Here is a 17,828-nt window from a genome sequence, read left to right on the forward strand (position 1 = left end):
GCTGCAGTGCTGTCTCACCCCACGACCTTGGGGAAAGAATTCTGTCCTTTTGTTTCCAATTTTCACTGTACATTTCTTCTTCAAGTACATTGATTTAATTATGTCATACACTTTACCCACCATGCCACTTTGAAGAGGTTTATAAAACAGTCCTTCGTGCCAAATTGAGTCAAATGCTTTCTTACAATCACAGATCTTGGCTCCGTGTGCACTAATGCAACAAGAAAACAACTTGTAAATGATGAGTAATCAGTGCTGATGAAGAGGTTGACAAACCGCACTCATAAATGGAAGACTGATCAAATTTTTGGCTTTTAAATGTTTCCCATAAAAAAGAAGTTTCTTTCTGTTGTGAACAGCGTGGCTAATACACAAATGTATTTATAATGCATTCCATTGTTGACTGACGAAGAATAGAAAACAGGAAATTAAAAGAAAACCTAAAGAGTATTTGTAGATGTACAAATGTACCCTATTCTCACTCCCTCAACTTCCCATCCTTCTCGTCATTACTGCAGAAATGCACCAGACGTGTTTGTCAGAAAAAAACAGCAGTGGCATGGTTTGCAGCGTCCCTTAACTTTGCTATATAGTTTCAATGTGACAGTCTGGCGTACTTTCTTTCCATGTGTGGGTACAGAGGAAATAAGCAATAAGTGGTACGTAGGGTTTGTGAAACAATTCATGAGGTGACATGATGTGACAATATTGCTAACAGCATTTAGAACGACACTCAGTGCAGTAACTGAAGTTCTGTAACTGCAGAGCTAATGAATTGTTTTTTATAATAAGTTAGAAAACCGCCTATTCTCAGACCGAGTCTCTGTCGATTTGCTTTCAACCCAAAAAATTCTTTCAGAATTTGTTTTCTAGACCAGTTAAGAACGTGAACTTGTTATACAGTTTTAACTTGACCACATAACTGCCGTAACTGCAGTTTTACAACAATTATAAACTGAGTGCTTACTGTTTAACTGAAGTGATAAAACTTCACATACCCCAACAAAGCCATCTCCTTAAAGCACCAATGGTTTCATTTTATGTCAAACAGTTCATCCGGGCAAGCTGATAAGTATAACTGTTATGTTTCTGATGCGACAGCTGCAAAAATTAAAAATAACACTAAACATCAATTGCCTGAAAGCAGCGATGTGCATGACAGCAAGCAATGTTCATGGATCGTGAATCAGTAACCTTCCACTGATCTTCGTGACGGAAGGAAAAGACAAGTCTCTCTCTGCTATGCTCCTCATCTTGCATGTCTCCCAAAGAGGCAAAGTGTTTGTCACTATCTGTACTGTTCTATCCAATTCCGATGGAGCTGGAATTCCGGAACATTCCATTCCTCTTGCTTTTATTCATCACGAGAACATTAAAATTGTAAAGGCAAAAAGTAAAATGGTATCAGTTCTTTAATCAAGTGCAGGAGATCCCTCTAAAAAGATGTGTAACGGAATAAATGTTGAAAATTTAAAGAAGAGCTGCATGGACAGGACTGACCTCTGGCTCCTTACCTTTTGTTGAGCTTCTGCCCATGTTGACAGCTTGGAAGAGTTCCTTCCACCACCAACTAACAGAACTGGAGGCAGGAGACCAGGCACTGAGCTTCCTGCAACAGTCACAATGATGGCGTCCTGGAAACAAGATAAAACCGATATTAAAAACGTTACGGAAAAGACAAGACAGCACGGCTGACCACAGAGTTCCGGCTGGAGCCAGGGCCAGCAAAAGTATTTGAGGGGAGTGAAAATGGAAAAGCAAACTAGGGAATTCTTATACCTCCTCACTCACAGATGCCTGTCCCGAAGATTGATTATACTCTTTTGAACTAAAGTAAATCTTTATACTGCTGTGGGAACTGCCCTCCCTTAGAGGTCTTTACTGTATCTAACATTTTTTTTCTCTAATCTACAGACACCATTTTATTTGGATCTACTAAAGACCTGTCCTTTTTTTATCCTGAGAGTAGCTTATCGTCCAAACACAAAACATCAAAAGAAAATGTCACAATACTTTACATCTTTATCTTTCTATATATTATGAAGGTAAAAAACCATATGTGTTCAAGAGCTATAGTACAAAAAAAAAGCTATAGTACATTTCCTGGTTGCAAGAACTGTGCTTTCACAAGTAAATCTTAGTGGGTTCACATTTTCAGTAGAAACCACAACAATGTGAAGATGAAAGAGCCTACACTCTCCACCAAACCTCGGTCTCTCACCTGCTCTACCATCTCCACACATCAATGAGAAGCAATCGCCAATTAGCCTTCAGGGCTATAAAAATCAAGGAGAAACTGGTCATTGAAGTCACTGAAGACCTGAAACCCAGTGCCACATAAACCGCATGTTGTGCCAGATGGTCTAATATTCATTCAGTGATGCATATTCTGATATGCATCACTGATTCAGACATGGAAGCACACTAATTAAACTACATGGTAACAAACTGTGTGTATTAGCAATAAATCACCAAGACAAAACATCAAGTTAATCGTTTTCCACGTAACTGGTGAAAATTTCAAATACTGACTCCTCTGATCATTCATTTGAAAGTCAAAGCCTCCATTTCTCTTCCCGAACTTCGGCTCTTGCTCTAGCACATATTTGCCAGGTACAGCTCCAGCACAGTCGGTCCAGTGGAAAGGTAATCCTATTCCTTTAAACACCCACGACACATTTAACAAGGGGGAAGACCCTGCACAGTACCTATAGCTTCCAACAGGGAATTCCTTACATTACTCAATGAGACTGTTTGCCATTAAGAAGAGTGCACCTTGCCCCTATATACCCCTTTCACAATCTTCTTGAAACATCAACAGCATTTCCTGAGGTTAATCAATGAAAAGGTGAAGCCAAAGGCATTGTGGTTGAGGATTCTCTCTCTGTACTGACATTTCACATCTTATCATTAAATTAAAAACATGGGAGCTATTTTCACTCAGAATGATTATGGACTTTGCCAGTTTCCTAAAAATTCCGCTTATACAGACTCTGTCAAGTTCAAGGCATAAACTATTATTCTCTCAGTTGCTTTGGAGAAGCTGACCACATGATAATCTTTTTTTTCAAATCACTAGTCTTTCTATAAGGAGACACAGTGATACAGTGGTTAGCACTGCTGCCTCGCAGCACTGGGACTCTGGGCTGCAGTTCTTGGGGTACTATCTATTTCTGGGAGTTTCTGGGAGTTTGTATGTTCCCCCAGTGCCCGCATGGGTTTCCTCCATTTTTTCCCCCACAATCCGAAATCATATATGTAGGTTAATTGGGAAAACTGGCCCTGGTCTGAGTGTGTGAGTGTTTGTGTGCATGCCCTACGCTGAGCTGCCATCCCATGCAGGGTATATTCGGCCTTGTGTCTGCTGCTTAGCTCCCCTGTGATAGGCTAAGTCCCCCCGTAACCCTGTATTGGATAAAAATGGTTAGAACATGGTTAACTGGATGGTCTTTCTACAGGCCAACCTGTAAACATCAATTGCAAAAAAAGCTCAGGCTCTATCCACTTCTTATTCCCACTGCAAGCCCTAAAGCACCCCCAGCTGTTACTGCTGCTAATGCTCCCCAGCAGACAGCAGGGGTCCTCAAGCTGATTGCTGTGCTCAGACAATGCGGTTCACTACTTGGAGAACCCTGCTGACAAAGAACAGGTTAGAAGCACTGATGTCTGGGCTGCAGACATCTATCTGCACTCTGAATGTGCACCTTTTAATGCATCTCAGAGCTCATTAACTCTTTTGTGTTTTTAGGCACAAAAAAACAGTTTCACATCCTGCTTTTCGAGAGCTAAGCATATTTAAAAGACAGTTGTTGTCCAGAAAACAACAGTGAAACAGCGCCCATTTGAGGAGCTTGTTCTCCTAAAAGAGAACTTTCGTGTGTGGTGTTCGTGTTTTCGTGTTTTAGTAAAGGTTCTGTTTCATAGTACTACAGTATGTGCTTAATTAATTCCTGTAAAAACCATGGTCAGAACCAACATCTCGACATCCAATGAACGCAAATGTGAGCTAAGAAATGCAAAACAGATCATTTCTAGAAAGCCTCCAAAACTGATGTTTTTGCTAGTGAAAAATCCGGTCAATGAAAGCACTGCAACTAACCTGTTTTTTTATGGTCAGATTTTTGCTCAGGAAACTTCTGTTTGTTGGTTAATCAAAGCAGCCACAATTCCTCTCTCCCAAGCCTGTTGGCTTGGTGAGAGGGGGTCTGTCTCAGAAATCAAAGCCTTCTCTTTCTTCCGAATTACAACGTCTAGCACAGGACTTCCTTACCCTAGATTGTGGCCCCAGTGTCTGCTAGTGTTCATTGCAGCTGGACTCTCTGTTGCTTATTTGAGCTCTACGATAAGCTAATGAAGGGACTAAGCAGACCTTTTCTGTTTGCTTCTGCTCTCTAAAAAGTCGCAGTCTCATTGTGATGTGCATTTAATATGATTAATATGATATATTTTAAATCTCTTGCACATGCAGAGCTGAGAATAATGCAAAGTTGTCTGCTCCATCAATCATTAGTTAAATCCAAAGATTAAAAGAAAATAACCAAGAACTCAGCTTGAACAAAACCCCAAAAAATCTGGGGCCCAATGCGCCTTGGTTGGGAACCCTTGTTCTAGCCTGAGGTGAGGAAAGGCAAAGCAGGTCTCATCAATGCAGTTTAGCTACTGATTTTGAATGTACTCTTTCTGCTGTTCTGTCTTTCAAATGAATGGCAAACTTCTGATGTTGGTAAATGAGTAATATATGGACAGTATTCTGCTGTTATGAAAAGTGTACTTAGTTTTCACACAAAGATACTAAAAGCTGGCTGATTTTTCTTTGCAATAAATGAAAAAGTTGACTTTTTGTGTTGTTTGTTTTACCTACTGTTAGGACTTGGTGACTTAAGTAGGTATAGGTCACATATGTCTAAATATGTTGAACTATAAAGTCTTAAGAGGTTGTACGTAATTTTTCACCACATAGTTACCAAGACTTTGCTTTTCTGACAATTTTGTGATGAATACCGATATTTTACTTTTGTGTTTCGACACAGAGCACACAATCACCTAACTCAAATTGCATGTTTCACATTTAAAAGTTCTTTGAACATCAAGTTAAACACCCTGGCAACAGATCAATTAACTGTACGTGCCTTGTAATCACATAAGTTCAGAATCATCACAGCTCTTCTTATGTTCATATAAAATGTCCCATGTGTACAATAAGACCATATTGGTATTTGAGGAAGATCAATAAGGTCGTGTTCACAGCTTATCTTAAGTGTGTATTTAAAAAGTTACATAAAGACTTGGTAACAGCTTCTTACTAATATAAACCAGACTTTGACTTGAACTGCCACATCCCCTCGCCTCCTTTCTGATGTTTCATCTGCCAGCACACATATGCTGCTTTGCAGGGAATATGGTCTTGTTCTACTACAAGTCCACAATCACTTTGTAATACAAAGGCCCCTATAAAGGGACATAAATTGCATAGTCTAAAGGAAAAAATCCCAAAAGTCCACTAGTGCTGCCGAGTGTCATTTGGAAACTTTAGGTTGACAACATGGAGCCCAGAAGGTCTTTGTGCATCTGATCTGGCTCAATGACTCAAACGCCAGCCTTGCAGGTACTGTACCAACAGCAAGGTACAGTCAGAAAGGGCTTTGTTTTGGCTTTTCTAAATACATATACAGTACATTTGAAGTCTGCAAGAGGGACATACTTCCATGATCGAATGACATACATTACAGATACACACAAATTCAGCTGTGCTTCTCGAACAGTACAGCACTTATTATAACGGATCCACAAAAGCTGTTGAATTCTGACAGTATTTCTGCTGTGACTGTGTCTAAATGTCTTCTTAGATGAGGATAACCAAACTCTTATCACTTATACCAAAAGTACCACTGAGCCACACTGTAGCATGGCTGACGATTAACTGAACACATGGCAGGGCGGTGGCTGAAAATCTACCAAGAGTGGCATCAACGAGCATCAACGAGGCACTCAACTGCAAAACGTTCTGTATGTTTCAGTTCAGTAATTTACACCCAATATGAATAGTGGAGAATGCTGTACAAAGAGGACATTTAAAGAGAAAGAGGGTGCTGTCTCCTTACAGAGCCACTGGCATAAAAAAAACTGAACATTTTAGTAACACAAAGCACTAGATTGCATTCCTGTGTCTCACAGCAAGAATGACCCCTCACTTCCCTATGTCTCGGTGGCAGATCTCAAAGGCATGGCTCCCATAAAGATTCCAAAGGACAGAAAGAAGCCATTAACCAGAACACATCTGGGGAAGTCTACTTGCGACCATGAAAAGGATTCCAGCACTTCCCATTAAAGGCTGATGTCTACATTTCAAGCCAGAAACCATCTGGGACAGCAGTGCAACAGATAGAGAGCACTTACAAAAAAAGCACATTTACGATGTGTAAGGAAGAGCCACTGTGCATGTATATTTGACATCTCCATGCTAGAAAAAGGGTGGTAACATGGTCCTTAAGTTTAATTTCCTTCTGAAAGCATAGGACAATTTTCTTCCAACACATTTACTACCTCTATCACCACCACCTTTATTTGGCACTTCCAGCACTTGTGTAGGAATTGAATCTGTTACTTCAGACACAGAAAAATAAAAGGAAGTATATATACAAATCAAAAGCCATCATATAAATACTTTCTGTATAGAAATACTTTGCACACTAGCGATTTAGCAATAGAATATTTTTTTAAATTGCAAAGCTGATCAATGTTATCAAAAAGGTACACAAATCATACTAATTAATCCAAATTATTAAATATGCCATTGCAAAGAGTACTCTTTCTCTCTCCCTGCTGTGACTATGTAGCTTTGTACATTGTATTGTAACAAACTACTAAGTGATCACATAGTGAAAAAACCATGGAAAAATTAGAGATTGCAAGACAATCAATCCTATTAACTCTTGTAAATGGCTTGCATGTGAGCACAAGAAAACAACTTTATAAAACTTCCATTTTGTTAACTTTACAAATGAGCCCAAATCCAAATTCTGTTGGAGAAATGGTCTTTCTTCAATTGACACCAGTATTCTAATGGCTTTGATTACCAATATTTTTCAAAGGAAATTCAGTTTCAAAATGCACAGCTAAAACCAAATGTCCACATCTCTGCTCTTTAGTTCTGAACATATATAATGTAAAATACATTTCATGTATCAAAGTTCACACATCAGTTAGATCTCTGAAAATGATTTTACTACATCACTCCAAGCTGGATTGAAATGGACAAATGTATTGGCAATATTTTGAATGACAATATTAACATAACAAGTGGCCACAAAAACGGAAATTCTGAAATTACATCTCATCTTCACAAACGGACACCTTCTTACCCTGATCCTATAACATTCAAGCAACATGCATTGCTGTAGACACACTTAATAAAAATAAGTGTCAGGGCTTGTATTGTCATACAACATGCAGTTCACATTGAGACAGCACATTAAAAGGCACGCTGCAGATTCAAAACTTAGAGACTGATACAAAAAGATTGATTTTCTCAAACAGTGCACAGCAACTTGTTATTGTTTTGTCTCCGAACTTGTAATACCTATTGCCTAATTATGGATTACCTGAATCCTATATTTTAATGAAAAAACTAAGCAACCATGCATCAGCTACCAACAGATCTTCATACAATGAGAAAATACATTACTCATGCTGTTGCTAATGTGTTCCAACATTAGCTCAAGACAGGGGTAGTATCCATGGACTGGAAAATTGCTAACAGAGTGTCTATCCATAAGAACAGTGAGAAACCTGGACCAACTAATACACCTGACTTCTATTATACATACGGTTATTGAAAAGGTTTCTAATTTACAGGATCACCAATATGGAAATTGAATACTAGGGAATAGTAAACATGCATTAAGAAAAGGCAGGTCTTGCCAGCCAACTTGTTAGTGTTATTTTAACAACAAACAACAATAAAGGATACACTCACAGCATATAATATGATGTATTTAAATTTTCAAAAATCTTTTGGTAAGATCATAATAAATGATTAATGGTCAAATTACAGATGGGCGGCAGGTAGAGAAACTTATGTATTTGGATTAAGAATTGGTTATTAAATAGAGAGTATAGATAAGCTCCAACAGGGATGATGTAATTACTGGAGTACTACAGGGATCTGTATTAGGACCACTGCTCTTTTTAATTTATATATCAAACACACAGATTCTGGTTATTGTTAAACTAGCTAAATCTGCAGATGACACCAAATTAGGAGGACTGGCAAACCCTGTAAAAGTAGTTAAAAAATTAAACTCAAAAAGACCTTAAACAAAATTCAACACTGGGCTGACACCTGGTAGATGATGTTTAATAAGGATAAGGGCAAGGTTTTGCATGCAGGTGGTCAAAACTATAAATGCAAAATGAGAACCACTGCGACAGAGGATGCTACTAATGAAAAAACTTGTTTATGCTGACACATTCACACTTTCTAAATCATGTGGTGATGCAATTAAAAATAGAAACAATTTTAGAATATATTGTTATAAGCGTAGTATTAAAACCAGGGGACTTACATGATAAAATTGTGTAATGCACTAGTAAGGCCTCACATAGAATAATGTATACAATTTTGATTACCACGTTACAGGAAAGATTTTGCCGTTCTTGAATCAGTCCAGAGAAGAGAAACCAAATACATGCAAGGATTTAAGAGAATGTCCTACAGTTACAGACTGAAGGAACTGAATCTTTATAGTGAACAGAAACGATTGTAAGGGGACTTGAAGTACTAACCAAAGGACACAAGGGGAAGTTACGGACACAAGTCTTTAGCTAGAGGTTTTTCTGGAGTACGGAACAAGTTATTCAGGCATGTTGTACTGGCCAATAAACTGGGTTCTTTAAAGAAACAGCTGGATGAGATTCTTGGATCAATTATCTACTAAACTACAAAATGAGCCAGACAGGGTAATGCCTCCTCTCTTGAAGAGCTTTTCTTCCTGCAGCGGCAGAACGGATTGGGCTATCAGACCTATATGATCTTAGAGTGGCACAACATACATAAATTTACATTATCTCAGAAATGGGCGTAACACAAAACCACAAAAGCCTTGTATCTGACAAGAGGTTGTTTTTTATTAGTTCCTAGTAAACAGTATCCAACTGCAAAGCTCAGATTGACCACTTCTCTGTGTGGACTGTAACTGACCCTGCTAAAACATCAATACAGTTTTTAAAAAGGATCCACACGTTCTAATAAACCATCCAACGTCATTGCAGCCACAGCAATGACATGCTTGAAGTGTTAACCCAAACAAGAACAGTCGGTTCATGAGGAAGAGGCCAAAACACAAAGAAAGACAGGGATGAAAAATAAACGCTGCCCACCCCACCAACGGAATCTTCCTGTCAGCAAGGTTTAGGGGATGTTTATAAGCCACAGAGGTGAGGCGATTAATCATACTGGGGCTGGAAGTCCGTTCCACAGCTGGGAGGCAGAGCCTGAGTGAAAGGTCCTAACACAGCACCATGTAAACACCCAAAACAACTCATACAGCTCATTGCAATCCCATTACTCCACGCTTGTTATAAGGAGGCCAGAAAGTTTCCACCCAGGCTGTAAGGGACAGCATGTGGGTCCAACGGCTGCACTGTGTCACCTGAGACAGGCTTTGAAGGCAGGCGAGCCCTGCTCTGCATCTCCAGCATGGACCTGCACATGAAGAATGTCCTCAGCTGTTGTTTTATACAAGTGGAGGTTTCTGTCCGAAATTATTCGAAAACCCTTAAAACGCATTATTCTTAAAAAAAGTAGTATTACAAAAGGTTTTCAGGTTTTTAAATTTGATCATTAATACTGTATATACCATACAATGGCCTTCAATACAAAAATCAAAAACCTTCCATTTTTATATGTAAGGCCATCTTAAAACCCATATCTATAGTAATTTACTTTCAGAGATCATTTTGCATCATTAATATTTGTTTTTCATGTTAATGTTACAAGAATGGAATTATTTTGCTGCTGTCAACAAACGCCACCCGAAATTGTCTAAGCATAATGTTTACCTTGACTTAAACCCATTAAAATTCCACACCATAATACTTCAAAGCTTTTACTTCACTTATATGTTAAGTATTTGAAGACAGTTTCTGTCTTCTTGACAAGCGAGCAAACAGCCACAAAGTCAAGAACACATGATTTGGCACAGACAGTGAGGTTGTTTATTATACATTTATCCTACTCCTAATGATGATGATTCACTTAATATTTCACTTAAAATCATAATATTAATTGCGAAGAACGTAAAGGGTCTCTGCTATTTTGTTGCAGGATCTGCCATTTATCAAATGTAATTTTGGATTTCATCAGAATACAAAACCAGTGTTCACGATTATTCAGTCATTTGTTACAGCATATTTATTTCATCCCTTGCTCATCTACCAGAGGTAAGTCAGTGTCATATTAATAAAAGGAATTTAACTTTTTTCTTTTATGGAATGTCTTATTTTACTGTTGCTTTTCCAGTTTAAAAGATGGGCATTTCTTTCTTTTATTAAAGGGTTTAAAATGAACAGCCACTGAACTTAAATGACACGGTAGGGCTTGAAATGAACAATTCTGGGAGAACGTTTGCACTACAGGACATCAAGTAACACCAAAGCTAATCCAAACAGGTATGGATTATCTGCACGTAATTAAATAACAGCGTGAAAGACTGTCAGCATCCTAACTGTGCAAATCTAGAGATCCTGATCCATAGGACTGCATTAAAAAAACCCTTAACCTAATTCAGGAGGCTCTAGGGTTTTGAAGAGAGAATTGAAAGGGTAATTGAGAATGATTTCTTCAACACACTCACAGAATACAAAAAAACCATGAAGTCACATCTCTCCCCACTGACAAGGTCACAACAATCACCAACAACTTCTTCCGTTAGGAATAACACGTTATATTACCCGCCATTAATGCTCTTTGACAAAAGATTTTAAGAGTCTCTTCTGAGTGTAGAATGGTCACATTACCTTCCAGGTTCAGTGTGTGAGAGAGAATTTGAGCTGCTGTATGCATAAACTGGTATAATTTAGTTAACTTAATCATTTTACTCAGTTGTTTCACCTCACTGCAAAGTGGACTAAATGAGGCATCAACTTTTCTGAAAAGCAATGAAGTGCAGATTTCCATGTCTTCTGTGCTATCTGTGTAAATTCTATGATACAATAATGGTTTGGCTGATGATTTGCTCCTATTCACACAGATGGGTATTTTACTGGGGCAATTTAGGTGAAGCACTTCTTTCAAGAGTACAAAAGAAATGTCCCACCCAGGATTTGAGCCCACATGCTTCCAGTAATGAAGCCACAACCCCGACCAGTGCTGCCTGCTCTATGAACACTGCCTCATCCTGAATGAGAAACATTACCTGTTTTGTTGAAGATCGCTGTATGAAATACACCATTAAGAGCGAACTGTGTGGTAGGTCCTCAATTGAAAGGGAATACAGAACACCCTTCAAATTCCACATCCTCTGGGCTATAATTACAGGGAATGTGACTGTGGTAAGGCCACCAAGTCAGGCATAATGTTCCCATGCAGCCTGTCTTACATTGCTCCATCACTACAATCTGGCAACACCATTCACTACAGAAAATACCATTACGCTCGGCAGTACGAGTTAGCTCTCCTGAAGCAAACCCTCTCTTTTTATAGAACAACTGTGTCAGAGAACAAACATTTTTCAAAGAATTCATATCAAAGTTATGATCTACTGAAGAATAACCCCGGACAACAAATTCTTACCATCCTAAGATGTTTAGACAGTTCACATCCTAAAAACAGGATAATTACACCTCAAGAGTTTTCGAAAGGCAAGGCTCAGACATATGCATGGGAAACTCTCAGATACTGTGTATATACTATGTGCAAAACCATCTTCTGAATAGAAAGCAAATATCAAAGACTTTTGTACTAATAATAGCTTTTACAGAGTAAGTGTTCTCTTTCTTCAGATAGGCATTAGCTTCCTTTGTAATGGCATTAGCTTGCTATAAAATTGGAGCTCTGAAAACAGTATGAAACTAAATTCCCACAGCCCAACAGTAATAGGTTAGCTTTTAATGTTTTCTAAGAAGCACAGGCAAGGCAGCTGCGTGGCTTTACCTCAAATAAATAATTCACATTCATTTTGAAGACAAAGACTGCTATGAAATAACTTTAACCAAAGGATCAAAGAAAAAACATTTGTTCACAAAAAACAAAAGTGATTGATCAAAATTAAATGGGTGAAACTAATGATACTTCATAATGAATAAAACACATATTGACACGATACTAAAAAACTAAAGAATACTTTAAAAATCTGAATGTAATCCAAAGCAGGGTATATATAAATACCATGACCAACTGAAGACCTACTGTACAAACTAGAATAGTACAGTGATATTCCAAGTCACTCAACGCCTGAAACTGCTTATTGCATCTAAAATATAGACTAATCCCATCTGGACCTACTTTACTTTTCCTCTGGTGTAGAAACAATACAAAATGTCCTGAAAGGGCAGCCTGTGACTCTCCAACAAGAAAATGACCCCATGGACAACTAAGAGGCCCCCACCCAAAAAAAAAGAAACAGGACTAATTGAGGCAAAATACTTTTACAGAAATAAGGAATAAAGCATGTTCAAGCAAGGGTTGTAGCTCCTGGAAAATGTGTACACACTGGAAAGGAAATAGCTTTTGAAGCAGGGCATTATTAACAGTCAATACATCACCCCCTGTTCTTTCTCTGTGACTGCGAGACACTAATTAGAGGTAATGCACTCTGTATGCCTATGGCTGGAAGGTGCCCAGATTTCTTTAATCCTAAACCCCTCTGACAGGTCAAAAGAAAATAAAAGGAATATACCCAATGCTTCTTATAGCTTATCAGTATTATCACTACTACACATTCCTGTACTTGACTTTATTTCAAATGTATCCAATAGTTGATCTATAAAACATTTTGCTTCAGAACCTACAAGGGTCTCCAAGCTTACAATTGTAATGAAACTCAGCTGTAATCACTACTGACTTGAAGTTTGTGTTTCCTGAGGACCAAACATAGAGTCTTATCTTCAAAAGTCTTCTTTTCTGCTCCATACCACTGATGTGTTTACAAGGGGAACTGTCTTTATAATTTCTTCTCTGCTACCCAGAACCACCACAGAACTTAACCTACACACCACAGAAATAATACTGGAATGTCATGGTATTTGGTATTTGATTGTATAAGGCAAGTACAAGGAAGCTAGTAAAAATGAACTCCACGCAGAAAAGCAAAAAGAAAGGAAGTTTAGGCTACAGTGCCCTTTTCGGGCGTATGTACAAAACAAAAACCACTGGTGATAGCTTTAAGGTATGTTTATATCAGGAGTGCGCAGCTGAGAGTAATCAAAGGACCAGACTATAAGATTGCTTCAGCCTAGTTTGAATACACATAAAAAATACCTGACTTACTCAAATAAAAACTCTTAATTGTTTATCAGTTGGGTAAGCACTGCAAGGCTTGAAGGGACAGTGAAGGGAATGGGAGGCAGAGTGGGAGAGTTTGGACCTAGCAGGCTCACTTGCTGATTCCCCGAGTTTCACTGAAAGCTTTGCAAGTCAACAACAAATCCAACTAAAGTTTTCATTTTGACAGTGAGCGGAACCAAGAATTCTTTGTAGAGATGGTGAGAAGTAAGTGCGCATGCATCTAATTTGCTACATAAACATTAAGTTTCCAATTTGGAAAAGCTTTTTAAAACTGTTTGCAAGGTGCTTGATAATACTATTCTTGCACATAGCGATTTCATGTACTTAGTGATTTGAAATGTGGTTTACAATTGCTATAGCCTTTGTTCACAAAATCATTAGTTAAGCCTTAGGCTGCTGATAGCACAACTTTCTGCGTGTCCAAGAAGCATGAACAGATGTTTGAGGTTACAAGATGTAAAAGATGTGTTTTTAGAAGCAGACAATTGCTTGACTGAGAGTTTCAAAACCATTCTCCTGTCAAGGTCCAGTGTTACTAGAAAAAGTCATAGGTTTTCTGTTTAATCTGGCAAACAGATGGTTCTGGTTGTTCCCAACTCCTTGCAATTGCAAGAACGGTAAACCCAGACTACTGTTAAAAAGGATCACCATTTTTGCTTTTGAGAGAAACTATACCCGGAGAAGTATGCCTTCAAGGTTTAAGTAAATTAACAAAATGTACCAAAATAAAACTGACCTCAATTACCACTGCCAGAGGTCTCTCCATGATTGGTAAAAACTGTGATTTTCTACAGCTACTCTTTTCCTAGGATCCAATTAGCACTACATTGTGCATCAACAGCTACTGGGTGAAAAAGCTCAGAAAATGGCAAATGCAACAAGGAATTGTTGCAAAAACCATTAATTCAGCTTGTGCAAAAGCAAAGCAAGCTTTTCAGAATGCTGCTGGAAAAAGCTGACTGCCCAACTGGGAATCCTGTTGTTCCACATTGAAGTCAGCTGGCTGAGTGAGAGCAAAGATCTGCCTAAGTAAGGATGTTGGATTTGTTTTTCCATGCCAGTGTTAAAGCTAAACTTAACTGAAACAACCAACAGTCATTCTTTAAGCAAAAAACAAAAATATCATTGATATGAACTTGTGTATTGTGTATTTTGCATTGAACTGAGGACCCCCAGAAGACACAGTAGCTCTGAAATGCTCTGCATCGCAATGAGGAAATTAGCAAAGCTACACTGGAGTTATACAAGAGTGATGTATGCTGCAACTTTTCAACTCCATTGTTGCTTTTCTGACCTCAAATCTCTCAATCCTATAGATCCACTCCAGAAAGTTGACAAAGGACATGCATCGCAACAGATGGGTTATTGCGCTGTAATGAGCCTGAACATGAAAATGAAATGAGTGAATATCGGTGACCTAAATATTAAAACTACTTCTGGTAACAGACTTCTGGCATTAAGTAGCAGGAAGTATCCTAACATATCATAACATACAAAATGGCAGCATGAGCTTCTTTACATTTTGGACTATCTGACTTCTGTATCTGGCAGGTAATCACGCATTAAATGACCGAAAACCGGCAAAGGACAAAACACTGTCACCCTAACGCAGCCCATGATGTATTTTTCTGTTAAGATATCATAATTATACTGAAATTATAATCAGTAAGTTCTGTCATTGGGTCTGATCTAGACCCTCTGGAGGGAGTGGCAGCGAGGAGAATAGTGTCCAAATTAACCACCACCATGGACGTCTCCCACCCCCCGTACAACATGCTCAGTGGAATGAAGAGCATGTTTAGCAATAGGCTGATCCAACCACGGTGTAACAGAGTGCTACAGAAGGTCATTCTTGCTTACTACCATAAAACTTTACAACTCATCCAGTGTGTCTGGGGAGGGGCAACATTGACCTGTTTTGGGACTAAATCTGAATCCTCTGTTTACAACTGGTGTGTAATATATGGAAATGGATTTGCAATGTATCTATATTTGTGTAATATATATTTACATTGTGCAATATGCTTGTGGATTGTGCAATATATCTATACTGTGCAATACATCTTCTTTGTGCACTGTACATACTGTTTTATTTTTGTATATTGTGTATTACGTTGTACTGTGCTGTGTTGATTGTGCCTGGCTGCTGGTGCACTGCAATTTCCCTCACAGGATTAATAAAGTATCTGTCTATAATCTGCACTGAACTCTTTATTTGTAACACATATATCAAATACAAGATTAGTGTTGCCATTATGCCAGGTTCGAATTTTATGCTTGCTTCAACTTGATTTTGAAATCTGGAAGGACATCCGCACTGTCCAGTAGGTTGAGGACACACATTTCAGTGCAAAATGGTTAAAGCACCCTTGATTGATAAAGTACAAAAATGGAAATTAATTTTATGTTTGTAAAAATGTAAACGTAGATTGCAGGAATTTAAAAAAAAGCATTTCCTCTCGTTTGTCTTACATTTTTGGAGTTAATGGTTTTGCTTAAACCTTCCCTAAAACTCTCGAATCTGTCATTTGAGGTGTATTGATTGGCATTTACAAGATGACAGATTATGTAAAGATTGTCTGCTTTAATCCACTTCACCTGTGAATGACTGCTAGAGTAAACAAGGCTGGCAGACTGACTGATCGCATCTTCACAACTCAGTCCAGCTGCAAAGATTAAACTTCAGCTGGAATCAGTAAATGGTCTATTTAAGAGACTGCCTGCTTCTTACCCTGTTGTGGTTTGACAACGATCAAGGTCCCACTCACTTAAAGATAAAACTTCAAAAACCTCAAAAATGCCCACTATTCCAAATCTGAAAACCAAAACCATTTTCAAAGCTTGATCACCATCATTTTCCTTCAAAGTGTTTCAGGACAAGACAAGAATGAAACAGTTAAATTAAACCCATTCCTTGTAAAAAAGATTTCTGGAGCACAACAAATCCCATCAGAAGAAGACTCTGGCACATAAACCTACAGTAATTTTCACAAGAAATCTGAAAAATCTCTAACACACCACACCACATCATCTCCATAATCCTAACAACTAGCGGTCACACGTTTTAAAGTAATCAACATTCAGTTACTGGTGTGGGTTCTCATTGAAGTATGAAAAACCTGAGATCAGAAAATCCACTGTACAGATTGTCAAGGGACCTGCTAGAGTGCATATAGCTGCACTCTTGAAATAACACCTAAAAATCTACAGGAGATGCAATCCTTACATCCAAATAATTTATTCTCACACATATCCCCAGTGGTCACAATGTCTCCAATGATTAAGGTACAATTTCCTGGGTAAATCTCTTTTTGCATGGACCATCCAAAGTATGTAGACTACAATGTGTCAGACTTACCTTTCTTTAAGATAGTCCTCCAACTTTCTATCCGATATAACAGTATTCTGTGTTTAACAACAGAACCAGGAGGACTGAGCAGTAATCTAATTTTGACTTTTTTACATTAACACTCGTAAACATTAACCAAGGATAACTTACAATACAAGGATTTTTATCTATAAAAAAAACAATGTATATAATATATCTCCCAAATCACAACAAAAAGTATAATTTTCAAATTCAGTAGTTTACCAAGGCTCCAAATAATGAAATGGAACACAATCCTGCCTCTCTGAAATGGAAGTTTAAATTTGGTCTCTGCTATGAAGTACCATGCCCCAGACTCAATCACCAGTGGATATCACTTCAGGCCCCAGAATTAAATTCTAATTTGTCTGTTCCACTTGTGAGACCCAAGGTTAAATGGTCTAAATTCTGAGACTTGTGGTGTGCTGATGAAATTAAAGAGGGAAACTCTCATGACATTTAATGTGCTAGAGTCTGGCCTGTCTTACTGATCTGATAATTATTCCAACTTGCAAACTGATCTGCACTTCTTTTATCAAAAGCAAAAGAATTAATATTGATTACAGCCATTAAATGTTGTACCAATTGACATTTGTTATATCAAATGATTACATTTTGTTTGGAGTTAATGGAATGATAACAGTTTGAATGTTCCCTGACTAATGGACTACTGTAATAATTCTTTAATTTCAAACCTTTAAGGATTATTCATGACTACCAGTACAATCATAACTGTTTATACATATAATCATTAAACATTTTATATGGAGATTCAGGCAACATTTGCTGTATTTTTATCAATTACAATTTATTTTAATGAAACAAATTGTTTACAAAGTCTGAACAGCTTATGAAAGAGACACTATGTTCCAATTTAGAGTCAGCAATTAATGTGCTTGTTAATAAATACAATAAAACACAAATGCATATGAATACCTGCCTCAAAAACTGAAAACA

General features: G+C 38.0%; 1 protein-coding gene across 1 annotated transcript in view; it reads right to left on the minus strand.

Annotated features, from left to right (window-relative positions):
- LOC148835878 (sex comb on midleg-like protein 2) overlaps positions 1-17,828 on the minus strand; it is a 60,396-nt gene that overhangs the window by 39,278 nt on the left and 3,290 nt on the right. The window contains exon 2 of the mRNA XM_088913905.1: positions 1,515-1,634. Coding sequence (XP_088770031.1) covers positions 1,515-1,536 — 22 coding nt within the window. The 5' untranslated portion in view covers positions 1,537-1,634. The remainder of the gene's footprint in view (positions 1-1,514; positions 1,635-17,828) is intronic.

This window comes from Atractosteus spatula, chromosome 4 (genome assembly GCF_055471065.1).
Source record: "Atractosteus spatula isolate fAtrSpa1 chromosome 4, fAtrSpa1.hap1, whole genome shotgun sequence".
Taxonomy (NCBI): domain Eukaryota; kingdom Metazoa; phylum Chordata; class Actinopteri; order Semionotiformes; family Lepisosteidae; genus Atractosteus; species Atractosteus spatula.